The sequence below is a fragment of the Prunus mume genome, linkage group LG5 (genome assembly GCF_029339155.1).
Source record: "Prunus mume cultivar Tortuosa linkage group LG5, ASM2933915v1, whole genome shotgun sequence".
Lineage (NCBI taxonomy): Eukaryota > Viridiplantae > Streptophyta > Magnoliopsida > Rosales > Rosaceae > Prunus > Prunus mume.
This window is the reverse complement of record NC_142702.1, coordinates 17,014,525-17,034,451: the sequence shown is the minus strand read 5'-3', so window position 1 is coordinate 17,034,451 and position 19,927 is coordinate 17,014,525. Positions and strand designations below refer to the sequence as shown.

Sequence of the window (19,927 nt, the reverse complement as noted above, 5' to 3'; positions counted from 1 at the left end):
ATGGAGGAGGTAAAAAGGGATGCGATAAAGAAGGATAGACGGTTGCTTTGCTCAGGAGTTTCAGGGAGAGGTACCCTAAGCGGCCATTTTGTTGGATTGCATCTGCGAGGTTGGAGGAGCAGGCTGAGGAAATGGAGGCAGCGTGGCAATTGATTCAGAAAGGATGTGAGGAGTGCCCTAATAGTGAGGATGTGTGGTTGGAGGCGTGTAGGATTGCGATTGCGAATGCGAGGAGCAGCCCCAATCCCAATGAAGCAGGTAAGGCTGTGATTGCCCATGGATTGAAGTTGATACCCAATTCGGTGAAGTTGTGGTTGAAGGCTGCAAATTTGGAGCATGATGACTCGAGTAAGAGCAGGGTTTTCAGTCAAGGGTTGGAACACATTCCTGATTCTGTTTTGCTGTGGAAGGCGGTGGTTGAGCTAGCCACTGCCGCGAAAGCAAATGAGGAGGAGGAGGAGGAGGAGGAGGAGGAGAATGCAAATGCAAGGGAGAAGGACATGGACCCGTGGCTAACTTGTGAACCTGAGAGAGCTAGAATAATTCTTGCCGAAGCCCAAGAAAGTGGGGGAGGCACAGAGAGAGTATGGATGAAAGCAGCAATTGTTGAGAGAGGATTAGGGAATGTTGAGGAGGAGAGGAAATTGCTTGATGAAGGATTAAAGAAATTTCCTTCGTTCTTTAAATTGTGGTTGATGCTTGGACAGCTAGAGGAACGGCTTGATCGTTTGGAAAAAGCCAAGGAGGCCTATGACTTGGGCCTGAAGCACTGCCCCAATTCTATACCGCTCTGGCTTTCTCTTGTTAATCTTGAAGAGAATTTGAATGGGGTGACTAGTGCTCGTGCAGTCCTCACACTATCCAGGAGCGAAAATCCTCACAACCCTCAACTATGGCTTGCTGCAACTCGAACTGAATTGAGGCATGGTAATAACAAGGAAGCTGATATTTTGATGGCGAAGGCTTTGAACGGGTGTCCCAATAGTGGTATCTTGTGGGCAGCATATATTGAGAGTATGGTACCCCTACCCCCCTTCTCGATGGATGTCCAAGATTATGGATGCCCTCAGGAAATGTGATTACGATCCCCATGCCATTGCTGCTGTGGCCAAGTTTTTCTGGCATCACAGTAAGGTTAAGAAAGCTAGGACTTGGCTCGACAGGGCCGTCACAATTGCCCCAGATATTGGGGATTTCTGGGCTTCATACTTCAAATTTGAACTTCAGCATGGGACTGATGAGAACCAGAAGGATGTTTTGAGAAGATGCATTGCTTCACAACCAAAGCATGGTGAAAAATGGCAACCTATTTCCAAGGCCCTGCACAACTCTCACCAACCAACTGAAGCTATCTTGCATCAAGTGGTGGCTGTACTCGGCAAGGAAGAGAGCTCGCAGCAGGCAAGGCAGGCGCCCCAAACTGATAGACTCTAGTCCTCCCTTCTCCTGGCTTCTCCTTTTTCCGGGTTATATTTCTTCTAAAATGTTCTCCTAAATTGGACCTTTACCAGTAGTTTCACTTGTTGGCATCCTATTTATATGTTACTCTATTTACTTATCAGCTTTTTTCAATTTCCTTTTTTTATTGCCAATTGCCTTTGGAATGGATTTGGTGATGAGGCTTGGCTTGGCTTAATAATTACTTGTTCCTGTTTATATATAAATGTCTCTTTTTACATGTTCAGTTTTGATCTGGGTGTTATTATGTGTTTTCCTTTAGCTCCTTTGTATTTCCCATACTTCCCCTTCCATATTCATTACTATTTTTCCTGGCTGTAAAGTTATTTAAAGTAAGAAGCAGCTCAAAAAATTAATAAGGCGCTTAATTAGGAATTTCAACCAATGAGGGGTCGTAAAAGAGAAACAAGAGTGGAGAGTATATGCCCCTCTTTTTCAAGTAATGTACACTTTGGGATGGCCCATATGAAACCTTAAAACTCCCACATTAGGAAAAAAGAAAAGAAAATGTTGAAGGAGGGAAGCTCTCTTCTCTATTGACTTACAAGCCAGGAACGTCCACAACCACAGAAGGCTTTAGATTCACACTTTGCTTTGCAAGCTAGCTAGCTAGGTTGTGACATTTTTTTGTTAATGACCATGTCATGGATTTGTTGGACAGATCGGTTGCTTCCATTTGGCGCATTCGAAACACTACACTTGGCAGATGGGATTTGGTTACACTTGGCAGACTGGATTCGGTAGTAGACTTTTAGCAGACAAAGAATTAATAATGTCTTGGCTTTGCTAGTTATCATCGGAAATGATTATGGCTGCGTATACCACATTAATGGGGTCGGCAATGTGTGCCTTTTGATATTATAATATCAATCTAATTCCTTCCTCATGCCTACGGTTTTCAACTCTGAGAGGAAACTTAAATTCCTCACCGGAGATTAGCTGAAGCACGAGTAAGAGGACAGGATTTTGGAAAATCATTGTTGTCTATAGGCAGCGTCCCTTACACTAATGCATGATGCAACGGAAAGGTCAGTTTTTGTTGTTGTTTTCAATACAAATCTAGCCGAGACAAATCACTCAAAATAATTAGGGTTTAAAACTGATATGTTTATTCTTCTCTCAAGGAGGAATATATATACTACATACAGAATGGTTACAAATAGGAAATATGTACAAAATCTCATAATTCTACTCAAATTAGATAATTACAATAAAATAGAAATTCTATTCCTAATAGGGACGTTGACTCACGCCAACACTGTAACGACCCGGTCCTAAATATGTTGGTGAATATTAATTTATTCAGATAAAATGACCATTTTGCCCCTAGAATATTTTATTAGGTTTAAGGTTGACTTTTGACCGGGAAGGAAATTGGGAATTTTGATTGTACCGTTGTGTAGAACATGGCGAGATGAGTCCGTAGACACGTAGTGGGCTCGAATCGGAGTTGTAACGAGAGAGTTACGATCAAATGAAACTCAGTGGCACAATCGTAATTGTTTTAAAAAGGGATTTTTGATAAAAGTCAGAAATGCCCTCACTTCTCTCTCTCTCCTCCGCATGCTCTCTCTTTCTCTCCCGCAAGCGCAGCCCTCTCCCGATCAGTTTTTGTGCAACCACCGGTTCCGGCCACCACAGGCCACGACACCGTACCAAATCGACGGCCGTGCCCCACCACAAACCCACGAAAGTTTTCGCCGTCTTCACCACGCCAAGAGTGGCGGAATCTGCAGAAAAACGAGCCGGTTTTCATAGATTTTTCAACCGCTTGTTCTCCCTCATTTCTTCTCCAAATTTGACGAGTGAGGTATGCTTTTCTACCTATTTTTCATGCTCTAGCTGATGGTTGGGTAGGATTGCATCAATTTTGAGTGTGGGCAGCTTGATTTTTGAATTAGGGTTCGGCCGAATTTCGGGATGAGATTCCGGCCACTTCCGGTCAGTTTTTGGGGTATGCCCAAGAACAAAAGTGGCTCCAAATAGGGTGTTACACCTAGGGTAGGAGTCTTGAGCCGAGATTTTGAGATTTTCTGGACAAGCTTAATTGCTTTGGACACCCACACGCTGCAAACAGCGTGTGGTGGCGTGTGAGCACAGTAGCTGAGGGCATTTTTGTCCAAATGCAATCCCCTTGATGTCACGAGCGTGTAGGTGTGCTCGGATTTGAATGTGGATACCGTTAGAGTCCCGAACGGATATCGCATTTTGCGCGTTATCTAGGTTCGCTAGGTTTGGACCGTTGGATGGTCCTGAGTTTAAATTATGTTGATCTAGGCATTCCCAGGATCATGTAGGATGTCACAGATCATGGATCGGAGCCCCGGATGTTCTGATTTATAGTGTTTTAAGGATTATGTGAGTATAGTATATTCAATTGTTGAACTTGTCGTTTTATAATATTGTGATAAGGGTTACGAACTCCACCATCATACGTACCTTCCCTGGTTACTACACACACGTGCTGTGTTTCGAGCGAGTGGGCTTTCTTGGTCATGGATCCTGGAACTGTGGGATGCCGGAAAATTATGATATGGTTTCGATATGTTGGAACTCGGACGCCCTTGCAAGGGGTTCGTGGACCTTGAGGGGTGGTAGTTTGCGCGCGTAGGACTGGTTTTCAGCGTCTGAGCTTTGAGGGTCTCGGCTGTACGTGCTGGCTGAGTTAGTCCCCTTGGACAGCTCGCTCCCTAGCCACATGGTGAATTGAGGAATTGCTCTGCCATGTGGACAATTCAAACGATCCCCAGTTGGATTGTTTTCCCTAGTACATGATGTGCGTCATCATATGTATCTCCCCTTGGCTATTGATACGTGGAAACAGTGGAAATGGTTATGGATACGTGGATGTGTTGGTACCCGGGCATACCTTAACGGGGTGTTACCGTAGACCCTTGACTGGGTAGTATGCGCGCGTAGGACTAGTTTTCAGGCGTACGAGCTTTAAGGGTCTCGGTATGCGTCTTTGGTGAGAGTTAGTCCCCTAGTTGGACGGCTCGTTCCCTAGCCACATGGTTGTTGAGGACTCCTCCATGTGGTCTAGTCAAACGATCCCTGAATTGGATTGTTTTCCCCTGGTACATGATGATGGTGAGAGGTGGGTGTGGTTATATATATATATATATATATATATGGACACGCATATTACATAGGTATATGTGGATTTGTTTCCGAATTGAGATCCGTGAGGTTGTGCTTTGTGATTACCCTGCACTGGTATGAATGTCTCAGTCCCGGATTGGGGAGTGATGTTTGGCAACATAAGCCTTGGATAGGGTATGGTTGCGCGGAAAGAATCGATAAAAGAAAGGAAATCATAAAGTGTTTAGCAGTTGCCTTGTTGAATTTGATATAATAAGGAGTCTAAAGTCCTTCGTGAGTTTTAATTAAAGGAAAAAGATTAGATATTGTTGGAGTGTTGAATGTTGAATTTAGAACTACGTGTGGCTTGATTCCTCAGTATGGGTACGTAGGTAGCCTAGGGTCTTACCTAGGTGCAGCCGCAGACTAAATGTTACTTATGCTGTTTTATTGAGTTTGGTTCTGACCTTGTCGTCAGTCCTGAAACTCGATTGAAACCGAGATATGATTAGATAATTGTTCATACTCCCGGTTGTCTAAGGGAGGGTTGTGTAAATGTGTTATGGTCAAAATAGGGGTAAAACCCGTTTGGATTGCTGTATGATTTGGGTTGAGGCCTTAAACTACTTGCGTTTGTGTTAGGATGTTAAACTTCACATGTTGGAATTTGGGAGGTTATTTTATGTTGATTACAGTGGGCCTTCATAAAATTGTTTGAATCCATTATTTGTATTGGTTGATTTATTATTTGACTTAAGGGCTTTGTTAATGGTTTTGCTTGGGATTATTTGACGGCCGGAGGCCGTTTATGTGAAATGCATGTTATTACATTGTGCATGCTGCCGGTTGGGATATTAAATGTGTTTTTATGCAGGTTGGAATTTTGGGGAAAGTCCGATTTACAGGGGAGACTCTGCAGAATTTTCGGCAGAAAGTCTCGTGCCCTTACTCCTTTTGAAAAAGGAGGCTATCTTCGTAGGGAGTGAGCCTGGCATGGGTGTGATGCCGGGGTCGCCACAAGATTCGTCTCGGATTCTGGAAAATTCGAGGCGGGTCCTGTCAAACACTCCCCCTCAAGTTGGTGCATAGATATCGGTAATGCCCAACTTGTCAAGTGAGTCTTCAAATCGGCGCTTTGACATAGCATGGGTCAACATATCTGCAAGCTGCTCTGAAGAAGGCACAAAAGGTATAAAATTAACTTATGCTCCAGCTTCTCCTTAATGAAATGCCGATCAACTTCTACATGCTTAGTTCGATCATGTTGCACCGGATTGTTAGTAATTTCAAATGCAGATTGATTATCACAGTGGAGCTTTGTAGCAGCATTCGGTCTAAACCCAATTTCAGCAAGTAACCACCTCAACCACAGTATTTCACAAACCCCTTGGGCAATCCCTCTATACTCAGACTCTGCGGAGGACCGAGACACAACGTTTTGCTTCTTGCTACGCCACGTAACTAGGTTACCACCAGCAAAGGTGAAGTAACCTGATGTAGAACGTCTATCTGTAATATTCCCGGCATAATATGCGTCAGTGTAACCTTCTAGATCCAAGTGACCATTTTTCTTAAATAATAAACCTCTCCTTGGAGCAAACTTTAAATAACTCAGAATATGCATCACAGCAGCCATATGATCCTCACTATTTGAATGCATAAATTGGCTAGCAACGCTTACAACATAGGCAATATCAGTGCGTGTCAATGATAAATAAATCAATCTTCCAACTAACCTTTGATATCTTTCTTTGTTAGTTGGGACCTGATCCACATAAACACCAAGTTTATGATTCTCAGCAATAGGTGTATCAGGTTTACAGTTAAGCATTCCAAGATTCTAGCAGTTCCATGACATACTTCCTTTGTGAAAGAAATAAGCCATGTTTAGATCGAGTGACTTCCACTCCTAGAAAGTATTTCAGACTGCCCAAATCTTTCATCTCAAATTCAGATGCTAAACATTTCTGCAGTTCCTCGATTTCTACAGTATCATCACCAGTCACAATCATATCAATATAAATAATCAACAAAGTCACCTTACCAGCCCTATGTTTAATGAATAGAGTATGATCAGTATTGGCCTGTGGGTAACCAAACTTCTTCATAGCTGTGGTAAATTTGCCAAACCATGCCCGAGGAGATTGCTTTAACCCGTACAACGCCTTTTTCAATTTGCACACGTTCCCCGTTTCACCGGTAACCTTATACCCTGGTGAAAGACTCATGTACACTTCTTCTTCTAGTTCACCATGTAAGAATGCATTCTTTACGTCAAATTGCCTCAGGGTCCAATCCAAGTTTATTGCTAAGGACAACAAAACTCTGACAGTATTCATCTTAGCCACAGGTGCAAAAGTATTATGATAATCAACTCCATATGTCTGAGTGAACCCTTTAGCCACTAATCTTGCCTTGTACCTTTCCACAGTACCATCTGCATTATATTTAACTGTAAACACCCATCTAGATCCTACAGGCTTCGTTCCCTTTGGTAGATCAACAATGTCCCATGTATTATTTTTTTGCAACGCCTTCATTTCAATATTCATGGCTTCAGCCCATTTTGGATCATTAAATGCCTCCTCAACACGGGTTGGAATTTTAATATTATCCATTCTGGTCACAAACGCTTTGCACTCAGGAGATAACCTGTGATCAGACAAATAATGGGCAATAGCATATCTCGCTTTGCCTTTTGGTGAGTAACGATCAGGTGGAACCCCATGGTTCCGTATAGGCGGTAAAACATAAGAATTATCAGAAGTATGAATAGAAGCTTCATGGGGAGCTTGATCGGGTACTATTGAGAAGCTTCATGGGGGGCAATCGATTCAGTGACAGTGAGTGACATAAGTTAAAATAGCAGGTTCAGCTAGTGTAGCGTGTTACTGCTTGTAGCAGGTTTTGCGGTTCGGTCGGTTCTTCCCTTTGTATCAAACTATCTAATATTACTACCCCTTGTAAATCTAGCCTGCTATGTCCTTCACTACTAGTCTCCCCCTAAAGGATATGCTCGGGTGTATTAGAGAAGAACATTTCATTCTCAACAAAGGTAACATCCATAGAGACATATAGACGTCGGGTTGCAGGATGATAGCAACGGTAACCTTTCTGATGAGGAGAGAAACCCAAAAAGACACAACGGAGTGCACATGGGTCCAGCTTACTCCTATGATTCTGATGGAGGTGAACATAGATGACATAACCAAACACCTTTGGAGACAGAGTCAACATAGAAGAGGCAGAGACATGATGAGTCAGTACTTGCATAGGAGTTTGGAAATCCAAAACTCGTGAAGGTAGACGATTCAAGAGATAGACTGCATAGGTAACAGCATCCATTCAGAACCGCTTTGGAACTGATGCACCAAGCAGCAGAGCACAGGCAGTAGCAAGGATCTGCCCATTTTTACGTTCAGCAACCTCATTCTGTTGTGATGTTTGAGGGCAAGTAGTCTTATGGAGGACACCCTTAGTGTGAAAAAAATGGGATAATGCCGAATTAACAAATTCTCCACCATTATGAGATCGAAAAACCTTGATAGGGAGCATAAATTGAGTCCGAATCATTTGATAGAAATGCTGAGAAATTTCGACCACATCACTTTTATTTTTCATCCCATATAACCACATCATACGAGTGCAATCATCCTCAAATAACACAAACCAACGAACTCCCAAGGCTGTAGAAACCGGGGAAGGTCCCCAAACATCAGAATGAACTAAATCAAATGGCATAAGCCGTTTATTACAACTTGGAGGGTAGGATACCCGATGACTCTTAGCTAAAATAAAAGTCTGACATTGGAAATCAGGCTCGTTGACACCACTAAATAATGCAGGAAACAAATGTCGTAAATATCCAAATGAGGCATGACCAAATCGGTAATGTAGCAACCAAATTCGGCGATGCTGAGAAGTGTTGGCGCTACCAGCACGAAGAACCCGACTAGTTGTCACATCATTCACATAATAAAGCCCCCCATTTTTAGTACCACAACCAAAGATCTCCCGAGTCTGAATATCCTGTAGTAAGACAAAAGATGGATACATCAGTACAACATAGTTTAACTGCTCAGTAACTTGTGGTACATATAATAAATTACTAGACAAAGATAGAACCAGTAACACTTTGTCCAATGGTAAAGCAGGTGTCAAGAGTATAGAACCAGCCCCCGTGACAGGAGCAACATCACTATTAGCAGTCATAACATGATCACGATGAGGCGGAAGAGTAGTAGAGAATAAAGTAGAATTATACATCATATGGTCAGTAGCTCCTGAATCAATAATACAACCTGTATCTCGGGTATCATGGGCATGGAAAGCCTTGCCAAAGTTACCTGAATGTGAAGGTGTTGGAATGCCTGAGACGGTGGTCAAAGTCGGAGGAGTAGCAATAAGGTGATCGTGCCCAGTGGTGATTTCAGCCATATAAGTGAGGGCAACAGCTACATGAGCTTTGCTGTCTAGTTGTTCCTTTTTTAAACGCCTCCGCTCATTCTCCCAATTTGGTACCCCATGCAATACCCAGCAGGTGTCGATAGTATGTCTCTTTTCACCACAGTGATCACACTTCAGTTTGTCTTTTTCTGCAGAAGTCAGGCGACGAGGCGGAACAGCAGAAGATCCAGACCTTGTACGCTGAGAAACCAAAGCGTGGTTTTTGGAAGCAAACACAACAGAAGTTCCCCAATCTTGGTGCTGGATCCAAGCATAGTAATCTGGCGTTGAGCCTCTAGACGAACCATAAAAAATACATTTTCAATACTTGGAACTTTATCACTTCATAGAATATCAATGCGGACCTTGTCATAGGTATCGTCAAGACCAGCCAAAAAATCATACACACAATCTACCATAACAGCAGCCTGAAAAGTCTTCATATCATCAAGCACACTTCATCTGAAAAGGACGTCTCTTTTCCAATTCAAGCCAGATTGCCTTAAGTTCGGCAAAATAGGTAGAGATAGGACGACCATCTTGCTTGAGACGGGTAGCCTGGCACCGCAGTTCATAGAGCTGGGATATGTCAGAGCCATCATAAAACATCTGATTAACAGCATCCCAAATTTCCTTAGCAGTAGGTAGAGTATGAAACATATTCAACAAATTGGGTTCCATAGTTCGCAGCATCCAACTTTTCACAACATCATCATCAATTTTCCACTTCCCAAATTTCGGGTCTTTGGAATCAGGGGCATCAGTGTCGCCAGTCAGGTAACCCAATTTGCCTTGTGTAGTAGCATGGAGTTCAATCATCGAAGCCCATATCTCATAGTTGGATCCATTCAATTTGAATCCCATAGGTAGGTTGGTGGACGATTCGGTATGAACCATCACAATAGGAGTAGAAGAAGAAGAGTCAATGACATCTGACATGGTGATAGATAGCGGTAGCAGCAAAAGATTAGGTGACGACGACGACAGTAAGAGATATATGACGGCACAGGCTTAGGTGTATAGGCTAGGTGTAGTGGAAATAGGTATTTTTAGGATTAGGGTTTTGATGTTGTAGAGACGGATCGGAACCCGCTCTGATACCAACTCAAAATAATTAGGGTTTAAAACTGATATGTTTATTCTTCTCTCAAGGAGGAATATATATACTACATACAGAGTGGTTACAAATAGGAAATATGTACAAAATCTCCTAATTCTACTCAAATTAGATAATTACAATAAAATAGAAATTCTATTCCTAATAGGAACAAATTCCATTCCTAATAGGAACGTTGATTCAAGCCAACAAAATCTAGCCATCATCTCTGGCTCCTCGGCTGTGAAATTGTTGTGCCTCCTCTCCATGTGAAGCAATTTGCCACTCTAAGAATAACCCTCCATTTTTCTAGAACAACTTGGATTTTAGCTTAATAAACTTATGCTTGTTCACACTGAAATAAATAATTAACTGATTTATTAACTACTTGATATTTTATGTCATCTTAATTACTAATCGCTTAATTAACTCGGGTTTTCCAATTTTTTTCAAAAATAAATCGTATACTCTTTCCTAATTTTAAAAAGAAATAGTAGAGCCAGACGGCTATACTCGCATTTTTTTTTATATAAATAATAGTACACCTGCGCAACTATACCAAATTAATATCTATAAAGTATAAACTAATATAACTTGGGGGGTCCTTTTTTCATAATTTTTTAATGCCAAAATTTTAACAAAAAAAACACCTACGTGTTTATATACCAAATTAATATTTATACAAACTAATGCAACTAGGAGGATCCCTTAGTCATAAGTTTTTTTTTTTTTTTTTTTTTTTACAGTATAGCAGCTTGTATATACGACCCATTTTTTATTGAAAAAATAGTATAGTCTGAAAATTCTAAAAACGGAGTATAGATGCGCTACTATACTATTTCTTTGAAAAAAGAAATTGTAAACACCGAGTATAGCCGAGCGGCTATACTATTTATTTTTTTTAAAAAGGGAAAAGCCAAGTATAGCCAGTTGGCTATACGATTTCTTTTGGAAAATTAGGAACAGTCGTGTCCAGCCGTGCGGCTATACTATTTTTTAAAAAATTTAGGGAAACGTCGAGTACAGCCGCGCGGTAATACTATTTCTTTAAAAAAACAAAGGAAATCAAGTATAGCCGCGCGGCTATACGAATTTGCAGATGCATCATTTCTTTTCACATGGAGAATGAGATTTTCCGAAGGATCATGTAGACCACTAAATAATAGCGAAAACTAGTTTCTGCAATTTAGTCGACAGTTGACCATGCCTTAATATTGCTAAAATCTTGGATCCGTCACTAGAGAGAAAGCGCAACAGACTATGCAGGACGAAAAGTGTAACTTTGTCGATCTTTGAAATGCATATACAATTTTCCAACCAAAAACAAATACATATATACATTGTTATCAGACTTCGGCGGAATCTCCTACACATCACGACTTCTCAATCTCTCTCTCTTATGAAATACTTTCAAGCATCTGCTTGGTGTAATCAAACTGCAAACTTCCTCTCTGATGATCACCATCCACCTACCTCAAGAAACCAAGAAATGGGCTCAGAGTTTTGTCAGTGGAGGTGAATTTGGTGATTGAGGTTATCTTTTTGAATTTGGGTTCACTTTGCCTAAGGTATGCTTTCGATGCAGAAGCATCTAACAGGGCTTTCCAAGAGTACATACATGAGCCCGTTGGTCAGTTGGGCTAGGATTCTAGTTATTTTAAATTATTAGCTTTTTTTATATTAGTTCTCTTATTCCAATTAGGATTCGGTTTAATTTCCTGTTATGGTATTTAATTTCCTTTGTCAATAAGTTGACGTACTCTAGTGTAAAAAGTGAAAATACCTGCAGGATGACTCAAAATGCCTAGAGGAGGGTGAATAGGCCAATTTAAGATTCTAATCAAATAAATAAAAATAAACTTTGGTAGCAGGATTGATATGGCTTATCAATCCTGTAACGTGCTGGGCATAAAATAAAAGAACACGCAGAGAATTATTTTACGTGGTAAAACCCCACCTCTGGGGAAAATCCATGGGACTCCTCAGTCCAACACAAATCCACTATAGAACGATGATTACAAGAAGTACTCACACACTTATCCTAGACACATTCTAGATAATGTTTACCGACTTCTTCGTAACTCAACTTCTGTCACGGGATGATCTTCGACACTCCTTATGTTGAACGCAATACTGGTCACGATTGCTTCAAGCTCACCGGAGGAAAACCGCCACCACGGTCTTGGTGCCCTCAACCGTATGAGTCACCGACATGCATATGAATGCAATATGAATTATTAAAGTGTTTGATAAATCACCAAGTAAACATTGAACACTTGATGATTTATCTCAAATATACGCACAGCAGCTTTTCTTAGAATTCTATATGCTCAAAACAAATATCTCAAAAAGCTCACCAAATAAAAGAATGGCACATGATCTTTTATACAAGACTTGTTCTCTCTCATGGGATGGGAGAGAAACCCAATAGGCCACGAATATTAAACTTCCTATTGCACCACAACCTATCATCAATAAGAGATTTGATTCACCTTGGACTCAAAGTAATGACGCCTCTCTTTAAACCAAATTAACTAAGAGGTAAGCAACGTGCAGAGTCACAATAGGAAAAGATAATATTTTAACTTCAATTAAAATAGAGTTGAACTAGGAAAGTAATCTCAAGAGATAAAATCTAATCTTATTAGAAATAAGATTAACATAAAAATACTTGAGTGAAAATAACTCCAACTAGGAATCCTATAATGAATGCGTGATTATGTCATGATTTACCTGATGTCAAGATTCTCATATGGTCAGGGCATGCCTCGGAAGTGTGGGGTTGAAAGAGTAGTGACAAAGCGTTCAATAACAATTCCTCACAAACTAATTTTCACCCTATACTAAAGTCTAGGAAATGTCAATACGAATTTCGTACTAACAATCTCCCCCTTTGGCATTTCCTAGACAAAACACCTATTACAACTCAAAAGAAATTACATGGGATTTAACAAATGAATTCTTATTCTAAGCTTGAAGCCCTGAATCCCTGCACATTATGAAACAACAAAACCAGTGAAGCATGTGGGAGAAGAAATGTAATTCAAAGCAGAATTACAACACAACTCCCCCTTAATTCCATAACACAATCTCTCCCCCTTAATTCCACAACACAATCTCTCCCCCTTTTTGTCAGGAAATCCAAAGGGCAAAGAATGAACATAAGGGAGCATATATAAGAGGGAAAGAATAAAAAAATCAGATTGCATTCCCAACATATAAAGATATAGAGAATAACCAATAAAGCATGTAAGAGGCTTTATCTTGAAAACAAACAGAAATTTTTTTTTCTTTTTCTTTTTTTTTTTTTTTTTTTGGGATAAGCGACAGGAAAATAGAGAACTAAAAAGAATAATGAGAACTTGTTAAGAACCAAAACATACAAAAACAAAAGCAATACACTCAAGACAGAAAGCTCAAAACAATCAAGACATAAAACATACTGTAGATACAGACCCAAAGTTCTCTTGAAGATATAATTGTTTTCCATTCATAAACATGCCAAGTTTGTGGGTAAAGAATGAAAGAAGCAACAAACCCTTTGCTGTCTTGAACGCATGTGAAGCAAAGCATGTCAGGGACAAACACACGACAACACACAAGACTCACAAACTCACAGAGAACAGTAGAGGCATACCACAGTCATGGTGAAAGATAAAAAGGCATCAAATGAGTCTACCATCAAGGAGCAAATGTGTTAAATGAACTCTTTTTCAATTAAGCACAAAAAATATGTCCACACAAAACGAATCCCACCAAAGATTGCACAAACACTAAGTGCATAGTAAGTATAAGAAGATCAATTTATATATATATTTTTTAATACGAATTTTGTGGCTCACTTTATCTAGCTTTCGACATGATCCATGTAACGGATGGTCAATCAGTGTGCTTACGTCAGATGACTGGAGGCAACTGGGTGATGAAGCACCGGGAAATACTAATCCGAATCATGAAGGCTCCAAAGATAAGCAAGGATAGCAAACCATCACAACTGTTGACTCGAACCTCGACGTTGGTTAGACAAGAGGCCCGGTTACTGAGCAATGAGTGGTTGACACCCTTTTATTTATTTATTTATTTATAATTTTTAAATTATTTTTATAAACAGATCAAGAACTTACGCACAGTAGTGTTATGGCAATCCAAAGAGAGACAAGTGCATGATAAGAGATATTCAAAGGACTTCAAGGAAAAGAGTGTGGTGTGTAAAATAAAAATAAATAGATGGATAGATCATTTAATGAAGTTTATAATGCACCAAGACAATGGAAACCTTTGTGTGAAGCTGAGAGTGTAAGTTCTTAATATAGTGCAATGTCAGAGCCCAATCTAAGATCAACAAATACGTTGACGATTCTGATTGATACACCTTAACAACCCTTGCACGAGCTGGACAGATTTATAAACACAGTAAATTAATTGAAATATCATAAAACATGAAAGAGGCTTTGGCATGCAATAGACTCCAAATTAATCTAGAGCACATATACCTAAAGACTTTCTAAGAGTGTCAAATCGAAGATTATCCAAGGGTTTTGCAGCAATACATTTAAGATCCAAACTTTCTAAAGCAACGGGTTCATGCACAACATTAGTGGAGGAAGACATACAATTATGATTTTCCTTTTTCCTCCAAACTAACTTTGTCTTAGTTGATGGAAAACAATGAAAAGAAGATAGTTTGGATAAGCGGTTTACCTCTTTCATAAGATTTGAAATCTTATGTTGGATACTTACTTTTCCACCCATGCCATGAGAATTTGAACGAACAAATTCGTTTCGAAGCTTATTGCATCTCGGTCTTATGTGCCCACGAGTTCCACAAAAGTGACAAATTGGAATAAATTTCTTGACTTCATGAGAGGCAGAAGGTTCAATAGGTGAAGTGGATTTGACAAACTTTGTTTTAGACACAGCGGAAGACTTATTACTTGGTTCAAATCCCAAGCCTCGTTTGTCACCATCTCTTCGTCCCATGCTAATCATCTTGTCAATTTTTTCTGCACCAATGGTTAAAGAAACAATCCTTTCTTTTGAATTTTTAAGTTCAAGTTCAAGGGCTCTGTTGTCGGAAGTTAGAGAAGCAATTAATTTATTCTGATTAGTCAATTTTTTCTGCAAAAACATCAATTTTTCGTTCATACCTGCACTTACCTTTCGAATCTGCATCAGGATTGAAACTCGTTTGCAATCCTGCAATTTTCCAGCTTCAGCACAGAACTTCTTTGACGAGCTCACTATTTTGTTTATTGAGCTTCGAGATGCAGCCAACAAATCATCATATTTGTTCATGATAAACTCAATATTTATACCTTTACAATCATCATCCTCACGTGATTCATCCAAGCTAACTGTGGTTATAAGTGCAACCGTCTTTTCATCATTCTCGCATTCCGATTCACTATCACTCCAAGTAGTATGCATTGCCTTATTCTTGCCATCCTTTTGTTTCTTTAAGGTGTTGGCACATTCCGAAGATATGTGTCCATAGCCTCCACATTCGAAACATTTGACCTTTTCTCTTGGATTCTTTCGCTCATTTAACTCGCGAAATTTAGATCCACCATCAGTATAATTAACAAACCTATTTTTAGAATTTATACCTTTGAATCTCGACTCCTTGATCCCGATTCTTGAGAAAGTTCATGAATCGCCTTGTGAGAATCGTTAATTCCTCATCACTGCAATCTTCATTTGAATGCCCATCATCTTCTTCATTCACAACCTTGAACGCAACATTTTTGCTCTTTTTAAGAGGTAGATGTTTCATCTCATAGGTTTGTATGGACCCTATGAGTTCTTGAACTTTCAAGGTGTTCAAATCACGGATCTCTTCAATAGCCGTGATCTTTGGTTGAAACCGTTGAGGCAAGGATCTCAAAATCTTTTTCACAACTCTATCTTCTGGAATTTTTTCACCTAAACCTGAACAAGCATTCACAATTACACAAAGTTTAGCATAAAATTCAGAAAAAGTTTCATTCTCATCCATCATAAGTGTCTCAAACTGTAAAGTGTGCATTTGAAGCTTGGCTCCCTTGACAGTATCTGTTCCTTCATGAGTAACCTGCAAAATATCCCAAGCTTCCTTAGAAGTATCACAAGCACATATATATTCAAATTGATCGGAAGAGACAGCAGTAAATAAAGCATTTAATCCCTTTTGATTATTAGTGTTGTGTGTGACTTCTGCAGTGGTCCACTCCTCTCTAGTTTTGAGGATTGTGGTTTCTTCATCTCCTTTTCCGATCGTCTTTGTGGGTTTAGGAAATCCATGAACCACTGTGCTCCATACACGTTCATCTAAGGACCAAAGAAACGACTTCATTTTGGCCTTCCAAGCGCCATAGTTGTTGCCATCGAAATATGGTGGATGTGCACTGAGCCCGAGGCACGATCCATCCTAAGGTATGTTAGATCTTGCTGAGTATGTCCAGCAACCTGCTCTGATGCCAATTGAAAATACCTGCAGGATGACTCAAAATGCCTAGAGGAGGGTGAATAGGCCAATTTAAGATTCTAATCAAATAAATAAAAATAAACTTTGGTAGCAGGATTGATATGGCTTATCAATCCTGTAACGTGCTAGGCATAAAATAAAAGAACACGCAGAGAATTATTTTACGTGGTAAAACCCCACCTCTGGGGAAAATCCACGGGACTCCTCAGTCCAACACAAATCCACTATAGAACGATGATTACAAGAAGTACTCACACACTTATCCTAGACACATTCTAGATAATGTTTACCGACTTCTTCGTAACTCAACTTCAGTCACGGGATGATCTTCGACACTCCTTATGTTGAACGCAATACTGGTCACGATTGCTTCAAGCTCACCGGAGGAAAACCGCCACCACGGTCTTGGTGCCCTCAACCGTATGAGTCACCGACATGCATATGAATGCAATATGAATGATTAAAGTGTTTGATAAATCACCAAGTAAACATTGAACACTTGATGATTTATCTCAAATATACGCACAATAGCTTTTCTTAGAATTCTATATGCTCAAAACAAATATCTCAAAAAGCTCACCAAATAAAAGAATGGCACATGATCTTTTATACAAGACTTGTTCTCTCTCATGGGATGGGAGAGAAACCCAATAGGCCACGAATATTAAACTTCCTATTGCACCACAACCTATCATCAATAAGAGATTTGATTCACCTTGGACTCAAAGTAATGACGCCTCTCTTTAAACCAAATTAACTAAGAGGTAAGCAACGTGCAGAGTCACAATAGGAAAAGATAATATTTTAACTTCAATTAAAATAGAGTTGAACTAGGAAAGTAATCTCAAGAGATAAAATCTAATCTTATTAGAAATAAGATTAACATAAAAATACTTGAGTGAAAATAACTCCAACTAGGAATCCTATAATGAATGCGTGATTATGTCATGATTTACCTGATGTCAAGATTCTCATATGGTCAGGGCATGCCTCGGAAGTGTGGGGTTGAAAGAGTAGTGACAAAGCGTTCAATAACAATTCCTCACAAACTAATTTTCACCCTATACTAAAGTCTAGGAAATGTCAATACGAATTTCGTACTAAGAAAAAGGCTATAAAGAGACTCGAGTTTCTTTGGGATTTTTGCCCTAGAACACAATTATCGCCGTTCCAACTTCAATTCTATTGCTTTGTCCTTCTAATCTCTCTATTTTGAGACTGTTTGGGTTGCTGGACAGCACTTGTAGTTTCCTGGTGTTGTCAGTTGAATTCTGTATGTATTTTAGTTTTGAACATGGTTAACCCCAAATACATACCCCATGAAATCTTGTTTGACATCATTGCAAAATTGCCTGTAAAATCTCTGTTGAAGTTCAGATGTGTTTGCAAGTCTTGGCATGCTTTAATTAGCAGCCCAAGTTTCATAAGCGCCCATCTTGAAAGGACTGCCATGAAAAGTGGTTGTGATTATTTACTTATGTACTCTGACAATCCAGATTGCTTGTCAGTCTCTTGTCCTGAAACATATGCTAAGTGTTTGGAGTTAGATCTTCCTAGGCATAAGAGTGGTTCCTCTTTCTACATTTATGGTTCCTGCAATGGATTTCTTTGTATATCTGATACTACTATGGAGAATAAATATTTATGGAATCCATCAATCAGGAAGTTCAAGAGACTTCCTAAAGGTCTAGTTCGTGGCAAGTATCGTTACAGCGGCGTCGCCATCGTCGCTCTTGGGTTTGGCCTCGATGTTGGTGGAAATGCAAGGGCGGAACCACAAGAAGGGCTACAGTGGGCTATAGCCCAGTGTGGTTTTTTAAGGAAAAAATAACCCTATATATTTGACTTATTTTCAATATTAAATGTCTTTGTCATTGTACTTTTATTTATTTTTATATTACTCCATTTTTATAGTACCCTCCATTTGGATTCAAATAAAAATAATAGAAAATCAAATTCCCACCAAATCAAAATACGAAAAATCAGTTTTAGTGCAAAATACGATTTAGGCTAAAAATGATGGCTCATTAAGTTAATATATATTTCATACTAAAATCCCATAAAATCAAGTTTTCTTATTCGATGTGTGAGGAATAAAAGCCGCTAAAAATTATCTTGAGAAAATGATTATTCCGAAAACCCATTTTTCATACTTAGTCAGTATTTTTACATAAAACAACTTTTCATGTATAATATGAATGCATGAAGGAACCTAAGGTCAATCTAGATAAAAAGCCTTAGATGTTCAATCCACTATGGTGTTAAACCCTATTTGGTTTATGTTAAAATTTATTGAAAATTAGTCTATGAGGCTATGAACTAGCTTGGTTTATATGATTTAATTTACTTTTATTTCTAAAAGGACTATAGAAATTGTAAGTACAAAAAAAATTAATCATTAAATTTTAAGCTAATAACTTTAGCTAGCCCACCCGTTGAAAAATTTCTGGTTCCGCCCTTGTGGAAATGACTACAAAGCTGTGAGAATTGGGAGGTTTTTGCATGGCGTCTGTGTTGAGGTTTACAGCCTTAGGTTGGATTCTTGGAGAATAATCAATGCAGCTCCCCCTGTGACAAAAATATTTAGCGTGTTTTGGAGCAAGAAATGGGCTTACTTGAATGGAGTTGTGTATTGGAATGTACAGGAGTCTTCTCCCTCCGGATTGCAGATACATCATTTCTTTTGATATGGAGAATGAGGTTTTCCAAAGGATTATGCTTCCTGATAGATTGCTCAGTGACAGATTCAATTTCCATTAGGGTGTTGGAGAAATCACTTTCTTTGTACCGTTACTACTATGACATATGGGTTCTGGAAATGGATTCCTGGAAAATGATTCGCATGATTCCTGTTCCAGCAGAGGGAAAAATTGCATGGCCATTGGCATTTACAGCAAATAGCGGTGTTCATTTTACAACGAGATACGAAAATTGGAAAAACAGAAAGTTGGAGTTGTATGATCCTAAATCGGAGCAAGTTACGGATACTGGAATAAAACTTGGTACCTATGGCAGAACCAGGAGGAGGATATATGGTTACAGTGAGAGCCTAATTTTACTCAACTTAGTTGTGAGTTCTATTTGATGTCATTATAAATGACTTTTGGGGTAAAATCTGTTTTAATTTATTAATTGTGGCAATTGAGTCTTCGTCCATTTTCAAACTAGAAAGAAGTGCTAGTTTGCATTTCTATTTTGTTCATATCAAATTTGTAATCATATACCCTATCGTTTTTTATTTAGGTGTGTGTTTGTCAATGCTTTGCTCTCCCTTTGTTGCCAAATCTTCCCGTTTACCTTAAGAAATCCCTCCTTCTCTTGTTATAATCTACTATTCATAAGAACAAAGGATGCAGCATGACTCCAAGCTTTCCATCAGGTGA

The 19,927-nt window shown here is 39.4% G+C and overlaps 1 protein-coding gene and 1 pseudogene across 1 annotated transcript; both read left to right on the top strand.

The window, feature by feature from the left end:
• LOC103331548 (protein STABILIZED1 pseudogene) lies at positions 1-1,658 on the top strand (annotated as a pseudogene).
• A 16,180-nt stretch (positions 1,659-17,838) lies between these two features.
• On the top strand, positions 17,839-19,629 carry LOC148917162 (putative F-box protein At1g14315). The gene is made up of 2 exons (XM_089052375.1): positions 17,839-18,355; positions 19,190-19,629. Exons 1-2 carry the CDS (start codon positions 17,839-17,841, stop codon positions 19,627-19,629), a joined length of 957 nt encoding a protein of 318 aa, XP_088908501.1.
• The last annotated feature ends 298 nt before the right edge of the window (positions 19,630-19,927 follow it).

Bases quoted from the DNA above. Each gene is read 5' to 3' on its own strand.
- LOC148917162 (XM_089052375.1), top strand. From the start codon at position 17,839: ATGGTTAACCCCAAATACATACCCCATGAAATCTTGTTTGACATCATT. The intron at 18,356-19,189 runs GTTTTTTAAGGA...TGGAATGTACAG, and splicing joins GTGGGCTATAGCCCAGTGTG to GAGTCTTCTCCCTCCGGATT.